Below are 17,234 nucleotides of genomic sequence, written 5' to 3' on the forward strand. Positions count from 1 at the left end.
TGAAACTTTCTCTTTCCTAGAATAGGAACCTTCAAAGGTAAGTCCCTCCCAAAAGGCAGTAATGAACATAGCCTTGAATCTTCAGTGGTTGGCATGTGAAGGGAGGACTGAGAAGCTTTACTAATTTGTGTGGTCTACTATGAATCGAGCCCTGTGCCAGGTAGTTGATATAAAGCTTAATAAGATATATGGCCTTCCTCCCAGGAGCTCATGGTCTAGTGAAAGAACAGAGGGGTGGGAAGACAAAGAGTTTAATCCTTGAAAGAGGTAAACCCTGGAGTGATAGAAGAGCCTGGAGAGGACACTTTCTCCAGACTGAGATCAGGAAAGGCTTCCTTGAAGACCTGACCCCTGAGTTCAGTCTTGAAGGACTTGGGGTAAATCGGAAAGGGTGGTTCAAGAAATGGCAAGCACACACCATATGCAAAGGCACAAAGACATGAGGAGGGCACGGAATTTGCCACAGCTGGAGCTTAATGCAACAGAAAGGGTGCTGCGAGTGAGCTGCACAACCTCGTATGCTCTGAGGAAGATGTGAGCAGAAAGGAATGAAGAACACCTGAAGGATGTTACAGAAGTGACGTTGCCCTATGTGTCTGCTAGAAAGAAAAATGACTTCACAAAGAATGGCCAGAAGAGGTGAACCAATGGAGGGGAAGGCTCTTTGGAGATGAGATTGTCTAAGACTAAATGAAAGTTATAATAACAACAGAACTAGAGAGAAAGCAGTGATTTCAGAGCTATTTGCCTGATCTGATTATGGATTCGAGACTATGAACACAGGATATAACATAATTTATTGGTTAAGATTGTGGACTCAGGGGTCAGGCCTAGATTCAACTCCAACTCCACCACTGTGTAACCTTGGGAAAGTTATTTAATCTCTTTGAGACTCAGTTTCCTTGTCTGTAAGATGAGATAACCAATCTCAAGGGTTGAGGAAAAGGACTAAAATTTCTGAAAAGCATTCAGCATAGTTCCTATTCACATTACAACTCTATAGACAGATGTTATTAATGTTTTATTAACACTATTAATTAGGAACCTGCTCTACCCCTCCATACCTTAGCCTCCTCCAAAATATCAGACATCAGTGTGAATGGGGAAAGATACAGAAAGGCAACCTCACAAATATTTATGTCACATTGGCTAATATCTATCTCAAAGAACACATAAGACACAAGATAGCTGGCAAAATAGTAGCTATGGCGACCTCTGGGAAATGAAATAAGGGTTAGTTTTACTTTTCTTGATGAATACGTGCTATTTACATAATAAGGAAAATATTTTTAAATAGATGTATCATGCCACAATACACTATGCAGCACCAGGGAAATGAGGCTCTTAGACACAGACAGCACCACCACCTCTCCCCACCTCGACTGCCAGCCGTGGTAGGAGCACACGTGGTCCAAACTTCCATCATGCCCCCAGCTCCAGGAGCAACTATCCAGGGGCACAAGCCCAGGGAAACTCGGAGCACGAGCTACTCTGGATCATGGAGATGGCCAGGAGAAGGGCCCTGGAGCCTTGGGGCCTCAGTCCTCCAGTAGCTGCTGCACCAGGCGAGAATAGAGGTCTTGCCCCTCCAAGATCTGTGCATGCTCTAGCAGCTCTCCCTCCCTGAGCACCAGGATCTGGTCAGCACTCTGCACAGTCTCCAGCCTGTGAGTGATCACCAGCACCGTTCGGTCCCCATGAGATTTCCAATCCTGCAGCTGAAGAGGGAGGATCATAATACCTCAGAGAGGTAGGAACAGGGGCACCTGGGTGGCTCAGTTGGGTAAGCATCTGCCTTTGGCTCAGGTCATGATCCTGGAGTCCTGGGATCAAGCCCCAGCTCCCTGCTCAGCAGGGAATCTGCTTCTCCCTCTCCCTCTGTGCTCATCCTGCTTGTGTTCTCCCTCTCACTCTTGCTCTCTCAAGTAAATAAATAAAATCTTAAAGAAAGAAAGAAAGAAAGAAAGAAAGAAAGAAAGAAAGAAAGAAAGAAAAGAAAGGATCATATGGTTCTTGGTTTTTCTCTTGCTGATATGATGAATCACATTGATTGTTTTACGAGTGTTGAACCAGCCTTGTGTCCCGGGGATAAATCCTACTTGGTCATGGTGAATAATTTTCTTAATGTGTTGTTGGATCCTATTGGCTAGTATCTTGTTGAGAATTTTTGCATCCATGTTCATCAGGGATATTGGTCTGTAATTCTCCTTTTTGGTGGGGTCTTTGTCTGGTTTTGGAATTAAGGTGATGCAGGCCTCATAGAATGAATTTGGAAGTACTCCATCTCTTTCTATCTTTCCAAACAGCTTTAGTAGAATAGGTATGATTTCTTCTTTAAACGTTTGATAGAATTCCCCTGGGAAGCCATCTGGCCCTGGACTCTTGTGTCTTGGGAGGTTTTTGATGAAGGGGAATATAAGGGAAGGGAGAAGAAATGTGTGGGAGATATCAGAAAGGGACACAGAACATAAAGACTTCTAACTCTGGGAAATGAACTAGGGGTGGTGGAAGGGGAGGAGGGCGGGGGGTGGGGGTGAATGGGTGACGGGCACGGAGGGGGACACTTGACGGGATGAGCACTGGGTGTTATTCTGTATGTTGGTAAATTGAACACCAATAAAAATTAATTTATAAATAAAAAAAAAAGAAAAGAAAGGTAAGAACAGGATGGGCACCATATCCCAACTGGGCACCATCTCTTGTAGCATCAGGTAAAGGAGGTGTGAAAGATGAAAGTCAGGAAGAGTAGATGATAGTCCACCCTGCACTTCTCTCTCAGCTGTCCTACTGCAGGAGGCAGGTAGTAAAGGAAGCTGTGGAAGAAGGGTGTTTCCACACCCCATGTCCTCCATTCCACTCCCTGCCCCCCGGGGAAGCACAGATACCCCTCCACCAGTGATTACCCTCCACCAGTGAGCCGTTCATCTTCTCTCTGCCCAGTTCTGTGTAGGCTGATCCTTCAGGGGTGCTCCTCAGGCCCCCACTGTCCCCACCCTCCCACACCAGTACTCACGGCGGGCTCACACTGGACATCCAGGGCACTGGTGGCTTCATCCAGGATGAGGACTCGTGGGTCCCGCACGAGGGCCCGGGCAATGGCCAGGCATTGTTTCTGTCCCACAGCCAACTGGTTCCCTTTCTCCCCTACATCTGAGAAAACCAAGAAATACCTTTCCTCAGACACAAGTGGCCTCGACAACATCCTCCCCAGGAGCAGGGACAAGTGCACACCAGCAGTTCCACTAGCACCCATCAGGAGTGCTCACAAGAGAGCAGGGGCAGGGAGGACAGGGCCTGCTAGGCTGCCCTCAGAGAGGGAACACTACTACCAATGGCTGTGAGGCTGTCAGGAACAAACCAGATGGGCAACTTGAGAACTCCTGGTGCTGGAGAAGGTGGGGAAGTCGGAGCCAAACATCGGGCAAGGAAACAGCAGATAGAGTCACAGGGACACAACCCGCGCCCCCACGAAGCAGCTCCAGGTCCTCCACTGACTGAAGTTACCTGTATATAGTCCATGTTCCATCTCCTGTATGAAGCTGGCTGCGTTGGCAGCCTGGGCAGCTGCCAGCACCTTCTCGTCACTGCAGCTCTGCAGCCCGTAGGCAATGTTGTCTCTCACAGAACCTGAGAACAGCACAGGCTCCTGCCCGACTGAAGCCACCTGTGCAGAGGAGATGGGAGCATGGGACGGCGCATCAACCCCCGTGGCAGGGATCCCCTTCTCCTCTTGGCCTACCTCTCTCAGAGTGGACTCCTTGGGTTTCTTCCCACTGACCCCCCCCTTCCCATGCTCTCTGCACACACTTCTTCCCTCCTCTCTTCTATCCCTCCTCCTCCGTGACCACCCACCTGTCGGTGCAGGTAGCCATGCTCATACTGCCAGAGGGGCTTCCCATCCAGCAGCAGCTGCCCCTTGGTGGGCTGGTACAGATTCTGCAGCAGGGCAGCCACGGTGCTCTTCCCAGACCCATTGGGCCCCACCAGCACCGTCATCTGGCCAGGACGAAGGGTGAAGGTCAGCCCCTGGAAAGGCCAGGAAAGGGTTAGAGGCTTACCTCAGTTCCCTACCCTTCTCTCTCTGTCAAAGGTAAGATCAACTTCTCAGAGGCCTTGCTGCCTGAGAGCCACGGGTCCACATTCCCTCCTTGTGGCCCCTTTCAGGCACCTTGAGGACAGACTGGTCAGGGCAGTTGGGATATGCAAAGGAGACATCCTGAAATTCCACCAGGCCCTGTAGAGTAGGAGGGGCCAGCGTCCCCGGAGGATGCAGGTTTGGCTTTCGTTCCAAGTACTGAAACACCTTCTCAGCAGCCCCTATGTTGCTGAGCATATCCCCACACATGTACACCAGGGTCTGGAAAAGAGAATTGGAGGAGTCAGCTAATCAAATGTTGCTTCACCAGAAACCAACTCCCCAGTTTTCACACACTCCCAGGCCACACTCTGCCCAAGCCAGGCTTCTCCTTCCCTCATCCAAAAAGGATTGCCTACTTTAAATGTGCAATTTGGATGGAATGTAAAGGCAACCCAATACCCCAGTGTGCCAATTTGCAACACAAAGGATAGAGAGGTCCATACTCCTCCTGTTCAGTGCTCCTTCTATCCCCAGACCTTCCAATTATTGTTCTGTATTACTTGTGCACAGTAAGTTCTGTTTTGCCTAACTAGACAGGGAGCTCCTTAAAACCAGGCACTGTGGGCAGCCCCGGTGGTTTAGCAGTTTAGTGCTGCCTTCTGCTCCAGGGGTGATCCTGGACACCCGGGATCGAGTCCCACACCAGGCTCCCTGCATGGAGCCTGCTTCTCCCTCTGCCTATGTCTCTACCTCTCTCTCTCTGTTTCTGTGTCTCTAATAAATAAATAAAATCTTAAAAAAAAAAAACAGGCACTGTGCCCACCTCATCTTTGCAGCCAACAGAGTACCTAGCATAGTTCTCCATACATAAAAGACATCTCACAAATATCTAGGAAAATTATAAAATAAAGACCAAGATGAAGTAACTATTTTTGAAATCTGGTAAATATAGGAAAAAAACTAAATGCTATTCCACTTTTCCTACTCAGACTGTACCACTGGTTTACCAAAGAGTGGATGAAGAGAAGTCTCCTTTCCTGGATAGATGTATTCCAGCAAATAAATGGAGGAATGGTAAAGTGTCACTGTCTTGCAACCCCTAATAATGGATCTAGGCAATGAACATTGATGGCTGATGCTACCACAGACATACATGAGAGAGAAAAATGCAATATATACATATATGTTACATGTATCAGACAAGTGGAAATATAAACACTGTATTTTGATAAATTTTAGGAATTACTGTTTTGACCTTTTTTGGTGTGATAAGGGCTTTATGGCTATATTTTTTAAATGTTTATGTTTTAGAGACATGTATATACTGAGGCTTTTATAGATAAAACTGTATCTTGAATTTGCTTCAAAATAATATGGGTGGGGGTACAGTTGAAATAGATTGGCCATGAGTTGATAATTTTAAAGCAGGTGATGGGTACATGCAGGCTCATTATAGGTTTTTTGGTTTTTTTTTTTTTTTTTGCATACGTTTGAAGTTCTCCATAACACAATCAGTTGGGATTTTGTTTCATTTGTATTATATTTTTAAGGGGAGCAAATAAAGCTCAAGGCTCACCAGAGAGAAAAATGGGGGAAAAAAGAGTATGCCCAGGCTCCTGACTCACCTGCACATAATGGCCCAAGTCCTCCTGGTAGAGCAGAAAGGAGAGCAGCCCACCTTGGGTGAGGTCCCCAGCCTGGATCTGCTGCCGTCCACAATTCAGCATCAACACGTGCATGCCCAAGTGCAGCATCTGGAGGGCAAAAAGAAAGGCACTGAAAGAGTCCGCATTCTTTGCCTTCTCCACTCCTACCACGCTGAGCAGCAGGGTCCCCAGGACGCCCTGAAGTTTCCCATCGCTCTCCCTGCCCCACACTGGGTCCTCCTGCCAGCCACCAGCCTCTCACCCTCTGAAAGAGTAAGTAGAGGGCCCGTTCCAGGTCTCGTTGCCACCGCAGCTGCCGGCATCGCTCCACCGCCTTCTTATACAGACAGACCTCGTGCTCCTCGGCCCCAAAACTGCGCACAGTCTGCAGCCCTCCAACTGCCTCCTGCACCACCTGTCCTGCTTTCGCCACAGCATTCTGGATCTCCCGAAGCACTGCCTGCAAAAGCGGGCCAGGGGATGCAAGGGGCTGATGTAGCAGAAGACAGGAGACCCCCATGTCTCATCCCTGCCCTGGGGATGCTCCACTCATTGACCTAAAAATATCAAACTGTCCTCTTTCCTCCTTCCTCAAATTTCTTTCCAGAAAGACTAATGAGTAGAGAGGGAGGAAAGAAAATATGATGAGCTCTCAGTGCTGGATAGGGCAGGGGATACAGGCTTTTTCTGCTCCTTCATTTAAGGTAATTCACACCACCCTCACTGTCTGAATGAAGAAAGAAGGGATAATTTTCCTAAGGAGCCACAGCTAGCTAACTGGGACAGGGACAAGGTGGGAATGACACTCAAAATGGATCAAAAACCTAAACCAGAGCTAAGACTCTTAGAGGAAAACATCAGGGCAAAGCTTCATGACACTAGATTTGGTGATGATTTCTTGGATATGAACCTAAAGCACACGCAACAAAGAGGGAAGAAAACAGATAAATTGGTCTTCGTTAAGATTAAAGAAGATTTGTGTATCAAAGGACTCTATCAACAGAAATGGAAACCCACAGAATAGGAGACAAAATTTCCAAATCAGGTATCTAATAAGGAGCTAATATCCAGAATACTGAAAGAAGTCCTACAACTCAACAAATAAAACACAACCCAATTTTTTTAAAAATGAGCAAAGAACTTAAACAGACATTTCTCCAAAAAAGATACAAAAGTGGCCAACAAGCACAGGAAAAGATGTTGAACGTTAGGGAAATGCAAATCAAAACCATGGTGGAAATAAAAATCACCTCAAAAATATAAGAATTGCTATTATTCTTTAAAAAGCAGTGCATAAATGTATACAACAGAATTTCACTCAGCCATAAAAAAGCCACTTACAACAACACGGATAGACTCTGAGGGCATTACACTAAGTGAAATAAGCCAGACAGAAAGACAAATACTGTATGATCTCATTTATATGTGCCATCTGAAGAAAAAAAAAATCATAGAAAAAGAGATCAGATTTGTAGTTACCAGAGACCAGAGGCAGGGGTAGGGGATTGATTGGAGGAAGGTGGTCAAAAAGTACAAACCTCCAGTCTTAAGTAAATACAGGGGAATATAAGAAAGAATAAACAAACAGAAGATAACAAGTATTGGAGAATGATGTGAAGAAATTGAAACCCTTGTATATTGCCAGTGGGAATGGAAAATGGTGCAGGCACTGTGAAAACTAGTACACTGACGGCTCTTCAAAATATTAAAAATAGAATTACAGTCAGATCCAGCAATTCTACTTGTATCTATCCAAAAGAACTGAAAGCAGAGACTCAAGCAGATATTTGTACACCACGTTCACAGTAGAATTATTCACAAGAGCCAAAAGGTGGCAGCAACCCAAGCGTCCAGCAACAGAAGAATGGATAAACAAAATGTGGTCTATGCCTCCATGGAACATTAGCCTTAAAAATGAAGAAAATTCTGACACATGCTACAACATGGATGAACCTGGAGGACATTATACCAAAGTAATAAGCCAATCGCAAAAAGACAAATACTATACAGGGATCCTCTAACATCCCCACATACCTGATGGCGGACATTGTACACCTTTTCAGCAGTTATTGCCAGAGGCACCTTGAGCAGAGAGAGGAGGGCAAGTCGAGGTGACAGGCTCAGCATGAAGCCATACAACCCCACCACTTTGACCAGACTTCTCAAGAGCACATTGGCATTAAGAGGAAGCCAGCAGCTCATCAATTTGGTATCTGAGCTCAGTCTTGAATTCAGCTCCCCTGTAGAGGACAGTGCCAGTGAGGAAACCAGGTATAATGCAGAACCCCAGGGACTCCCCGTCACAACCTTCCCCATTGACAGAGCCTCCACTTCCAAACAGCCCCCTCACTTGCAGAGACCAGTGGAGGCCACCTCACTCCCCTGTCCCGAAAGAGAGCACAGAAGCTCCTTGCCCTGGCACCATGGGTACAGCTGGGAAGAGAGGCTGTTTACGGGTGGAGGTAACTAAAGGACAAGAACTGTCCAGGGGAATCTTAGACCTGGACTCCAGGCCCCACCTGTCTTAGTCTCCTGGAAGAAACCAAGGTCCTGGCGCAGAAGGGAGGAGAAAAGCTGCTCCCGGACCCGCACATTGGTTCTGGACATGATGAAAGTGAAGCAGCTCCCTCGGCAGCCAGCACACAGTGAGCTGTGGAGGAAGAAGGAGATGGGGGAAGAAGGGGACACAGGTGCAGAGAAGGAGAGAATAAGTGAGAGAAGCAGAGGAGAAAGCACAGAATGAAAAGAAATATAAGGTTGGAGAAAGTGTACCATGAGAGGCAGAAGAGAAGCAGAGAGAGAGGGAGACAAGGGGAGGGGCAGGAATAAACAGAGGGAGGAGAAACAGGCCAGGGAGAGCTAGATGTGGGAACAAAATCATGACACGTACAAATTCACGAGTTTTTATGGAGCTCACTCCATGCTAGACATAGGGAAGACTATAATAGAAATTAAGAGATGTTATCAAGAGAAACAACCTATGGCTGGCTTCCGTCTGGTCTCCTTCAGATCTGTCCCTCCAGTCTTCCCCCTCTGTCTTGGTTTCTTTCCTTCCCACCCCAAAGTCCTTCTTCCTACTTTATTGTAGGAATTGCAGCAATGAATTCCCTTGGCCACCCCTTCTCTGGAGCCCCAAAGACATGCTATTCCCTCATCTCTACCGTCCCTGGAGCTGAGGATTTCTCTTAGACCAACCATTTTTACAGCAAAACTTAAAGGAAAAATGTGAAAGCAGAGAAGCAAGTATTTCACAAATATGGTTTCTATGTTTAGAAGGCTGTTGGCACAGTCAGACATAAAATGAGGAGGGTTTGAACTCCGGCAATCACAGAGAGAATGGCCAGAAAAGAGCCGCAAGAGAAATACCTTGAAAGCAGAAACCACTGGGGCTAGTGTCTAAACATCAGAATGGCATCAACATGGGTGTTATACTATATGTTGGCAAACTGAATTTAAATAAAAGAAAGAAAATGAAAGAAAAAAAAAAGAAAGGCATCAACAATACTGATGCTTGGAGCCTAGGAAACTGATTGTTTCCTACGTGGGAATAAAAGACGGGGCCACTTTCAAGAAGACCAGAAGGGAGTATTAATACATTTGAAGCTCTGGGTATGTGCAGTGTAAGTTAAGAGTGGGTTTTATCCAATGAGAATGTTAAGGAGGCAACTGGATTACAGGATTGGAGCTGGGTGTAGAAATATGGATCTGCAGAGAAAATCAAAGAACTGAGTCATGAGGAAAGGCTGTATGTAAGGGTCCAGAGAAGAAGAATAAGTTCTGCAGGGGTGGTAGATTGGATTGGCAAGTAGAAAGGGAGTCCATAAAAACTAAATGAAGAAAGAGATCAATAATAAGAGGCTATTCTAAGGCCAAATGCTACAAAGAAGCAAAGAGAACTGAGGACTGAATTAAAAAAAAAAAAGGCAGTGAATTGATCAATAGGAAGTACCCTTTTGAGTAACTGCTTTCAGCAAACAGCAAATATGGATTGGAAGCATAATGTTTGGTAAATACAGGGAATGAAAGAATGAATGGATGAGTGTGTGAAATAGAATGGTGAATAAACAATTCACACATATTTTAAGTATTTTATGCTTTGGTGTACAAACAGGATCTGAAAACAGAGCTAGGAAATGGACAGCCCTGTAAAGATGAGGCGCTAGCAAACGGATCCAGTTGAGCATCACCTACCTTCCAATGGAGAAGAGGCACATGAAAAAGATGGCGGTGGCAAAGGCGTCAGGGTTGAAATCACCTCTCAGGATATCAATGACACGACCAGAATAGTAAGGGATGACCGTCTCACCTGAGAGAGGTATGAAGGACAACAGATGACCGCGCTGGCACCAAGGGCCCTTGCCCAGCTCCGGTTCCCAGTGCCCTCTTCCTGACTCACCCAACACAGCAACAACCAGGAAGAAGAAGGCCGCGACGAGGTAAGGCAGGTCTGGCCAGGAGAGCCTCAGCAGCCTCCACATCAAGTCTGTGTTGTTCTCCTGGCCCTGCTCCTTCTCCCGGGCTTCTGGGGAGCTCAGCAGAGCCCACATTGCCCAGCTCAGCCACGCAGCCGCGTCCCCCACCAGCCGCCAGCTCCAGGGGGCTGAAGCCACTCTGACTAGGGGGGCGCTCAAGGGCCCTGGCACCAGGGCCCTCAGGGAGAGGAACAGCGGAGTCTCCAGGCAGAGCGGGGGCAGCAGGGTTCCCAGCTGCCCCAGCAGTCCTCCCACTTGTAGCAGCCACCAGAGCCCCCCAAGCCGCAGGGTCCCCTCCAGCCACAGGCCTGGAAGCCCCCGGGGAAGGCGAGCCCCCAGAGTCCCGTGAAGCAGCCCGAGCAGAGCCCAGTCAGCCAGCAGCAGGAAGGCCCAGGGTCTCAGGTCAGGGAACCGCATGGTGTTATCTAGGGGAAGAAGATGAGCAATTACAGAGGTGGGGGCCCCTTCTTTGCCCTTATGCTCACCACCCCGACTAGGCCCAGCCTGTCCCTCGGCTTCTCATTTTACCCGGTCGTACCCCAAGAGGTCCGCCTGCGTCCCCGGGGCCCATCAGCACGTCCCGCTTATGACAGAAGGCTTTGCGCCTACGGAGGGGGCCTCGTCCCGTGTAAGATTCTGGTGACCCCCTCCCCCCGCCCGCCCCCGCCCCCGCCCCCGCCCGCCGCCGCCGCCGCCGCGTTCCGAGGAGCCGCCTGCGCCCCCCCGGGGGCCCGGAGAGAGGGCGGCTGGGGGCGCCCGGTGGACGCGTGGGTCGGCGCTCGCGGCTTCCGGCCGCGCGAACCCACCGGCGGCTTCGGACTGCAGCTCCGGAGCGCTCTCCGCTGCGTGCCGAGCACCGGCTCACCTTCGGCGACACACTCCCCGCCGGCGACACTCGGCAAACTGGGCGCCCCGCACCCGACACTTTCACTTTCGCTTCCCCAGACCGGGCCCCGGTTCCCAGCAGGGCGACCAGCGGGGGACGCGCGACACCTGCCGATCGCCGAAGCCCCGGGCGGGGCCGGCGCCCGCTCGCCGCGCCGGGCCGGGCCGCGAGCCTCTGGCGCTTAGCAACAAACAGTTACTCCGGAACGGAAAGCTCCTGCAAGGGTTTTAAATTGTTATTAAGTGAAATAAAGCTATTTCAGGGACTGAAATGCTTTGTAATCGGAGAACAACTGGGTTTTCTTGCCTCAAGCTCTGATTCTCAAGCTCTTACTGCCTCAGGCCCTGATCCTGTGTTGAGAACTGCCTCTTCCTCCGTCCAGGCGCCGGTGTCAGGGTCTGGCATCAAAACAGAGCCAGATTCTGAGCGAGAAACACTCAGATCTCTCCTAAATACAGGCCAGGGCCTAAGTGGGTTTCCACTTGCACAGATTTTGAGCTGAAAGGCCCTGATTCTTTTTATCTTCATCTGCTCTCCTCAATAGGCACCTTGAGCAGAGCACGTGTTCAGAATGCCTCTAGGTCGTTCTCGGAGCACCTCTGTCATATGAGGAGAATGGACTTTGTTTCCTGGTCTATTTATTGTACATTAAGCCCTAAACAGGATTCTATAGTTCCTGCCTGACCCCACAGTCCATCTATGGAACATGCTGGTTGGTTTATCCCAGAAATAGATCTTCAGATTGAAACTACCTCCCTAAAAATAAAATCTTTAAAAAGGTGGAGTGTGGTACCTGGGTGGCTCAGTGGTTGAGTATCTGCCTTTGGCTCAGGTTCTGATCTCAGGGTCCCAAAATCAAGTCCCACATCAGGCTCTCTGCAGGGAGCCTGCTTCTCCCTCTGCCTATATCTCTGCCTCTCTGTGTATGTCTCTTATGAATAAATAAATAAAACCGGAAGGAAGGAAGGAAAGAAGGAAGGAAGGAAGGAAGGAAGGAAGGAAGGAAGGAAGGAAAGAAAGAAAAAAAAAGAAAGAAAGAAAGAAAGAAAGAAAGAAAGAAAGAAAGAAAGAAAGAAAGAAGAAATTGCCTCTCCAACTCAAAATATCCCCAAAGGAAGGATCACTTGAATTCCAAACCATCCTTTTGAAATGTTACTAGTATGTTTACCAGTGAGTTCCTTCTAGTTTAAAGGCAGGGGTGGAGGGGTATTTGAAGTAAAGGATTATTAAAATTTCTCCAACCTTGCCATTCTGGGATTTTAAGAATCTCTTCAAAATGGGGGTAGGGGGTGGGGGTGGGAAGCAAGCTCTGTATTCAGCTGCTAACTACTTTCAAGTTTTTTCTTTGACTCACTCTCCCTAAGAGGTGACATTGTCTGTGCTCCTTGCAGCTCCAGCATGATTCAGAAAACCTCATTATGTCTGTCTCATTTTCCTAACCTGCTTACTTTTCCCTCATATCTCCCTCCTCGGGGAGGGAGTCCTCTTCCTCTTCAATCATGGTCTTGTCATCTTGCAATTGAGCATGACACATCATGAAATTGAACCCCTAATGTCCAACTTTGCATTCAATATCCAGTGTCCCCAAACTATTATTTGAAGTAAATGTATCATGCTTACAATCACCATAGACGTGTGAAATAGAAGCTTTTTCAGTGGACTCCACAAACTCAAAGACAGTTGTTCTAGCGCTCTACTCCCAGACACCCAAACCATTAATAATGGACCACACAGGAGTCTTCAGGTTGTGTCCCTATAAGGAGAACCCTGACCTAAATTAAATGGCACATATGTGTCCACAGATCTTGACTGACCTTCCTGAGGGCATGGAGAAATGAACTCGGAAGGAAAACCCAAGAGAAATATTTGGTGAGGCCCCATTTCATAGGTTGGGGTTCAAGCCTCTTCTCAGGGAAAGCCTTTCTATCTCCCATCCCCTTCCCACAATCCCAGTCCCAACCCCACTCACCCAAGACACAAATGAATTTATAACCATTTTCCTTTATTCTACTTAGTGGGGCACCCAGAGGGTGGGGTAGGGGGGAGCTACCTGAAACAAGAGAACACACAAGAAGGTAAACTCTACCCTACCCCCACTGGCCCCTGGTTCTTTCCCTCAGGGCTCAGGTTAGGCTTCCCTTTGCTCTGGGGTATAAGCCAACCCAAGTCCCTGAGTTGACCAGGTTTTTCCAGAAAAGGCATGCCCAGCCACCCCTGTTACTGATTGGCCTCTTGGTATTGGTGCAGTAGTTCATTGACATCTGTACTTTCCACTTTCACCCAACCATCTTCCTTCATGTGGTACACTGTGGGCAAATGAGAATGAACATGGAGTCACCTTTCACTTCAAGTTCCTGTCAATGATGTTATGTGGAAGATGACAACATCACAGGCCCAAACATACCCTCAACACATACATTATTACTGAAACTTCAATGCCCCCCTTTGGATGCCAAAAACCTCCTCCTCATGCCTGAGTGGTTCAGTCGGTTAAGCATCTGACTCTTAGTTTTGGCTCAGGTCATGATATCATCAGGGTTGTGAGTTCGAGCCCCTCATCAGGCTCTGCCCTCAGCGTGGGTTCAGCTTGAAGATTCTCACCCTCTGCCCTCCCCGCCCACCACTCTCACACATGTGCGCTCTCTCTCTCTCTCTCTCTCTCAAATAAATAAATAAATCTTTTAAAAGATTTTCTTTCTTTCCTTCTTTCCTTCCTTCCTTCCTTTTTAAAGATTTATTTATTTATCTCTACCACTCTGCCTCCTCTAACTCTCCCAATCTCAAATCCCCCTTCCCCACCCAGGAGGGTGGTGGCATTGGTTTCTTACTGTTGATAATACCGCCAGAATAGCTGTCTCGGTGGGTGGCATAAGTAATGGCCCTGCGGCCCAGTTCATAGGCCTCTTCAGGGCTGAGATTGGGCTGATAGCCACTATCCATGACCCCATAGGCATAAGTGCTCCCACTGCCAGTGGAGAACATATTTCCTGAGAGCCGAGTCCCATTTTGATCCACATAGTAGAGTCCAGGACCCTATAGGAAGCAAGAAGTTTCCAAGTTGGAGTCAGAGAGGGAGTTTTTAGTAACATACAGGTTCAAGTGTGAGCCATAAAAAGTGGATAAAAGAATAAGAACTACCCAGGAACATTTGAACTAGGAGAGCACTTTAGTAACAACCATAGAACTTTAGGGGAAAAAAGTTGGAATCAGCTATTTCAACAAAAGGAACAAGCTTACAAAACAATGGTCCATATCTGGACCCATGGATATGCTGGAACAATTCTATAACCCAGTGTTCTATGTGCCACCCATCCTTTAAGCGAGGGGATGGAAGTGTATCATGGGGAATCTGGTCTCTCATCAGTCGAGGGGGAATATGAAGAATGGAGAGCACGTACCTTCTTATCCCAGCCACAGATCATACTGCCCATGGAGAGGTCCATGCCCCGGTACTGGTACACCATGTTGGAGAGCAGTTTGGAGGCTGCTGACACTGAGATACGGTCCCCGTTCCGCAGGTAGTACAGCCTGGGTACAACAGGGTGGTGGGGCAGCAGATTCAGAGGTGGCAGGAGAAGGCTAGCTGTCTGAGCAGCCCACTTGATGTGCAGGAAATAATTAAAGAGACAAGCATTTAAGAAGAATGGTTTTGGGATCAGGGAGAGATCTGGAATTTAAAGAATCTAAACCACATAAAGAAATCCTATAGTAAATGACACTGTCCCACCAGGGTTGATGATGTCAGTGCTAAATAACTGATAAATTATCTGGCTTATTGGCAAGAGTACAAGCTGAGATCTGGGACAAGGTTTTTAATCACCAAAAGGCTCTTTTGTGAAATGCTACATTAGCACCAAAATGCTACATTAGCACAGGGGCGAAAGGATCCAGGACTGACCACTGGGCTTAGGAGAGCAATAAGAGGCCTGGCCTACCTGCACTCTTTGGCCAGCAGACGCTCCCAGTACTGACAGTCTGCAGCACAGCCAGACATGGTGCCAAGCAGGGAAGGGTTAATCTCAATCACCTTGTTAACCCTTGAGGAGCCTGCAAGAAGATGGAGTTTTGAGAGAGGTAGATTGACCCCCACAGCTCTCCCTGTGTGTCCAAAATCAGTATCTTCTTCTGCTTTGGTGCAGATGTTGGGCTCCTGCTGAGAGGCGCCCCAGCTCCCCATATTCTACTGGGGGGAACACACACACTCACTAATATAATTCCCAGCAGTAGCCCGAGAATCCACCGCCACAATCACTCCATGCTGGAACTTGAAGGCCAGTGTGGTGGTGCCATGGACCATCTCATTCCGAATGTTCTTTTCTCCATTCTCACCAAGGGACTGGAAGAATTCAGTGGGCTAATGAGAGAGAAAAAGCAGAGAAATGGGCACTGCAAACTTCTGAAACACAGGGCTCTAGGAAAGGATAAGGATTTACTAGGATTTGGGAGTGAGAAGATAGGCAGAAATTCTCCAACCATTAACAACCAGAAGAGTTAAGAACCCATCTCTACAAGGATGTGACTTGGGAAAAGGAAAAGAAGAAGCAGGTGACGCCAGCCTTTTCCATCTTCCAACTCAATGGATAAGAAAGGAAATAAATGTTAACCGTAACTAAACATTTTAAGGCCGACTTTAATGCTTTTTTTTTTCCCATTCATAGGGCATTTAACCCTCACAACACGTCTTATTAATAATATCCCCATTTTACGGAAGCGATGCCCCAGACCTAGACGAAGTGATTGAGCCAAGACACACAATGTTGAGTGGCTGAGAGAGGCCAACAGTCAAAGTTCCCCGGTTTTCCGAGGCACTCCACAGCCCCTAGAGCAAAGGAAAGCCCCAGGAGAAAGGCTTGGCGATTCTGGTCTCCCTCTGGTCTCCCTCCACCACACCTCTAACTCTATGTCCTAATCTTTTCTAACCCTCAGCGGTCAGCCCCAATTCCCACGTGGCCTCCTCCCTGGCACCAGGTTCTGGAAGGTTCTCCTTCACTAAAGGATGCCCCCTCCCCTGGGTTCCCGGCGTCTGGGTGGTCTCAAGGGCGACCTCCACTCCTCTGCGCCCTCCTCCCCGCCTGCTAACACACACCCCCCTTCCCCGCCCCGGTTTGCTTCAGAGCCCCGACCTGCATTCCCCGGGGGACGGCCAGCTCCGGAGATCGGAGGGAGAAACTGTAGTGTCCGGGGTCCGAGCGCAGGGGGCTTCCCAAGGCGGGGAAAGCGCAAGCCTTCCGCAGCCCTCGGGGGGCTCCGCACACCTCCAGCAGCGCCATTGTCGCCTAAGACCCAGAAATCGTCGGAGAAGGAAGCGAAAGCGAAAGCCCCGCAGCCCTAAGGGGAGGGAACCAGAATTTCTTCCACATCCCCCTGCCCTTTCCAAGAAGAGGCCAGTGGGCGACTGGAGACCAGGGATATCATATTGGGAACAGGCTGCTCTCTCCGCCCCTACGGCGGCTGGGGAAGCACAGGGTGATACTGTCAACAGAAGAGGAGAAGGGCAGCGAGCGGCTTCGAAAGCCGCCTGGGCGCTGAGATTCCGGTGGGCACAGCGACACGCCGCCGGGTGACCCCTGGAGCAGCTACGAAGTGGGGGTGGGGCTGTTACCGCCCCAAGGCTTAGTTAGCCTCGACCAGGAAGCTGCAAGTCAGCAAGAAGCTGGGGGCACTTTCACCTCCGGGGCTTGGGGCGTTCGTAGGAACATGATTTTATAAGAGTCGGGGAAAGAGGAGTAGGTGGGGGCAGTGAGTCTTGAGGGCAGGTTCTGGGGCGACCGGCAGCAGAATATACCCGCAATGTGGGGAGGGCGGCACCAGGGCGAGGACGCAGTCTCTGAATCTTTGGACTCGGTCCTTCGGGGCCTCTCCTCGTCCAACGGGCTCCCTAACCTACGGCCACCCGCAAGAACCGCCCTCTGTGCGCGCACCTCCTCGCAGGGCTCTCGCTCCGCGGAGCACCACGGAGGACCTCCTCTAAACGCCGCCCCTCCTTGCAACCCGGCTGGGCCTAACCTACCCGGCAACTGTTAACGTCACACACCGAGGCCCTCCCAGAATGGACGAGACTCACTAGACAACCCCGCCCACATGCTGAAAGGTACCCGGGCAGGTGCCACTTCTGAGAGGGGCGAGCACTCCGGGGAAAGGACCAGGGCGGG

The 17,234-nt window shown here is 49.0% G+C and overlaps 2 protein-coding genes across 5 annotated transcripts; both read right to left on the bottom strand.

The window, feature by feature from the left end:
• Nucleotides 1-780: 780 nt before the first annotated feature.
• TAP2 (transporter 2, ATP binding cassette subfamily B member) lies at nt 781-11,229 on the bottom strand. Of its 3 annotated transcripts, XM_055330441.1 has the most exons (13): nt 11,003-11,229; nt 10,735-10,801; nt 10,121-10,621; nt 9,916-10,030; nt 8,244-8,374; nt 7,759-7,964; nt 5,987-6,184; nt 5,704-5,832; nt 4,169-4,357; nt 3,853-4,026; nt 3,505-3,664; nt 3,014-3,150; nt 781-1,718 (listed from the first exon to the last, which is right to left on the bottom strand). In XM_055330441.1, the coding sequence occupies exons 3-13, from the start codon at nt 10,611-10,613 to the stop codon at nt 1,539-1,541; spliced, it is 2,112 nt and encodes a 703-aa protein (XP_055186416.1). In that variant the 5' UTR covers nt 10,614-10,621; nt 10,735-10,801; nt 11,003-11,229; the 3' UTR covers nt 781-1,538. The 3 variants fall into 3 exon arrangements, with proteins under 3 accessions (XP_055186416.1, XP_055186417.1, XP_055186415.1); XM_055330442.1 differs by lacking the exon at nt 10,735-10,801 and having other exon boundaries at nt 11,062-11,229; XM_055330440.1 differs by lacking the exon at nt 10,735-10,801 and having other exon boundaries at nt 11,003-11,228.
• Nucleotides 11,230-13,063: 1,834 nt separating this feature from the next.
• Nucleotides 13,064-17,020, bottom strand: PSMB8 (proteasome 20S subunit beta 8). 2 transcript variants are annotated; one of them, XM_055330444.1, is made up of 7 exons: nt 17,004-17,020; nt 16,206-16,358; nt 15,289-15,436; nt 15,018-15,129; nt 14,481-14,610; nt 13,911-14,115; nt 13,064-13,388 (listed from the first exon to the last, which is right to left on the bottom strand). In XM_055330444.1, the coding sequence occupies exons 2-7, from the start codon at nt 16,350-16,352 to the stop codon at nt 13,300-13,302; spliced, it is 831 nt and encodes a 276-aa protein (XP_055186419.1). In that variant the 5' UTR covers nt 16,353-16,358; nt 17,004-17,020; the 3' UTR covers nt 13,064-13,299. The 2 variants fall into 2 exon arrangements, with proteins under 2 accessions (XP_055186419.1, XP_055186418.1); XM_055330443.1 differs by lacking the exon at nt 17,004-17,020 and adding an exon at nt 16,868-16,959.
• Between the last annotated feature and the right edge of the window lie 214 nt (nt 17,021-17,234).

The sequence above is a fragment of the Nyctereutes procyonoides genome, unplaced genomic scaffold, assembly GCF_905146905.1.
Source record: "Nyctereutes procyonoides isolate TBG_1078 unplaced genomic scaffold, NYPRO_anot_genome, whole genome shotgun sequence".
NCBI classification, from domain to species: Eukaryota; Metazoa; Chordata; class Mammalia; order Carnivora; family Canidae; genus Nyctereutes; species Nyctereutes procyonoides.

Bases quoted from the DNA above. Each gene is read 5' to 3' on its own strand.
- TAP2 (XM_055330442.1), bottom strand. From the start codon at position 10,613: ATGCGGTTCCCTGACCTGAGACCCTGGGCCTTCCTGCTGCTGGCTGAC. The intron at 5,833-5,986 runs GTGAGAGGCTGG...TTTGCCCTCCAG, and splicing joins TCTACTTACTCTTTCAGAGG to ATGCTGCACTTGGGCATGCA. The intron at 3,151-3,504 runs GTAACTTCAGTC...TGGTTTTCTCAG, and splicing joins GGAACATGGACTATATACAG to ATGTAGGGGAGAAAGGGAAC.
- PSMB8 (XM_055330444.1), bottom strand. From the start codon at position 16,352: ATGGCGCTGCTGGAGGTGTGCGGAGCCCCCCGAGGGCTGCGGAAGGCT. The intron at 15,130-15,288 runs GTGAGTGTGTGT...ATCTTCTTGCAG, and splicing joins TACTGCTGGGAATTATATTA to GCTCCTCAAGGGTTAACAAG. The intron at 13,389-13,910 runs GTAAGAAACCAA...ATTTGCCCACAG, and splicing joins TTCTGGCGGTATTATCAACA to TGTACCACATGAAGGAAGAT.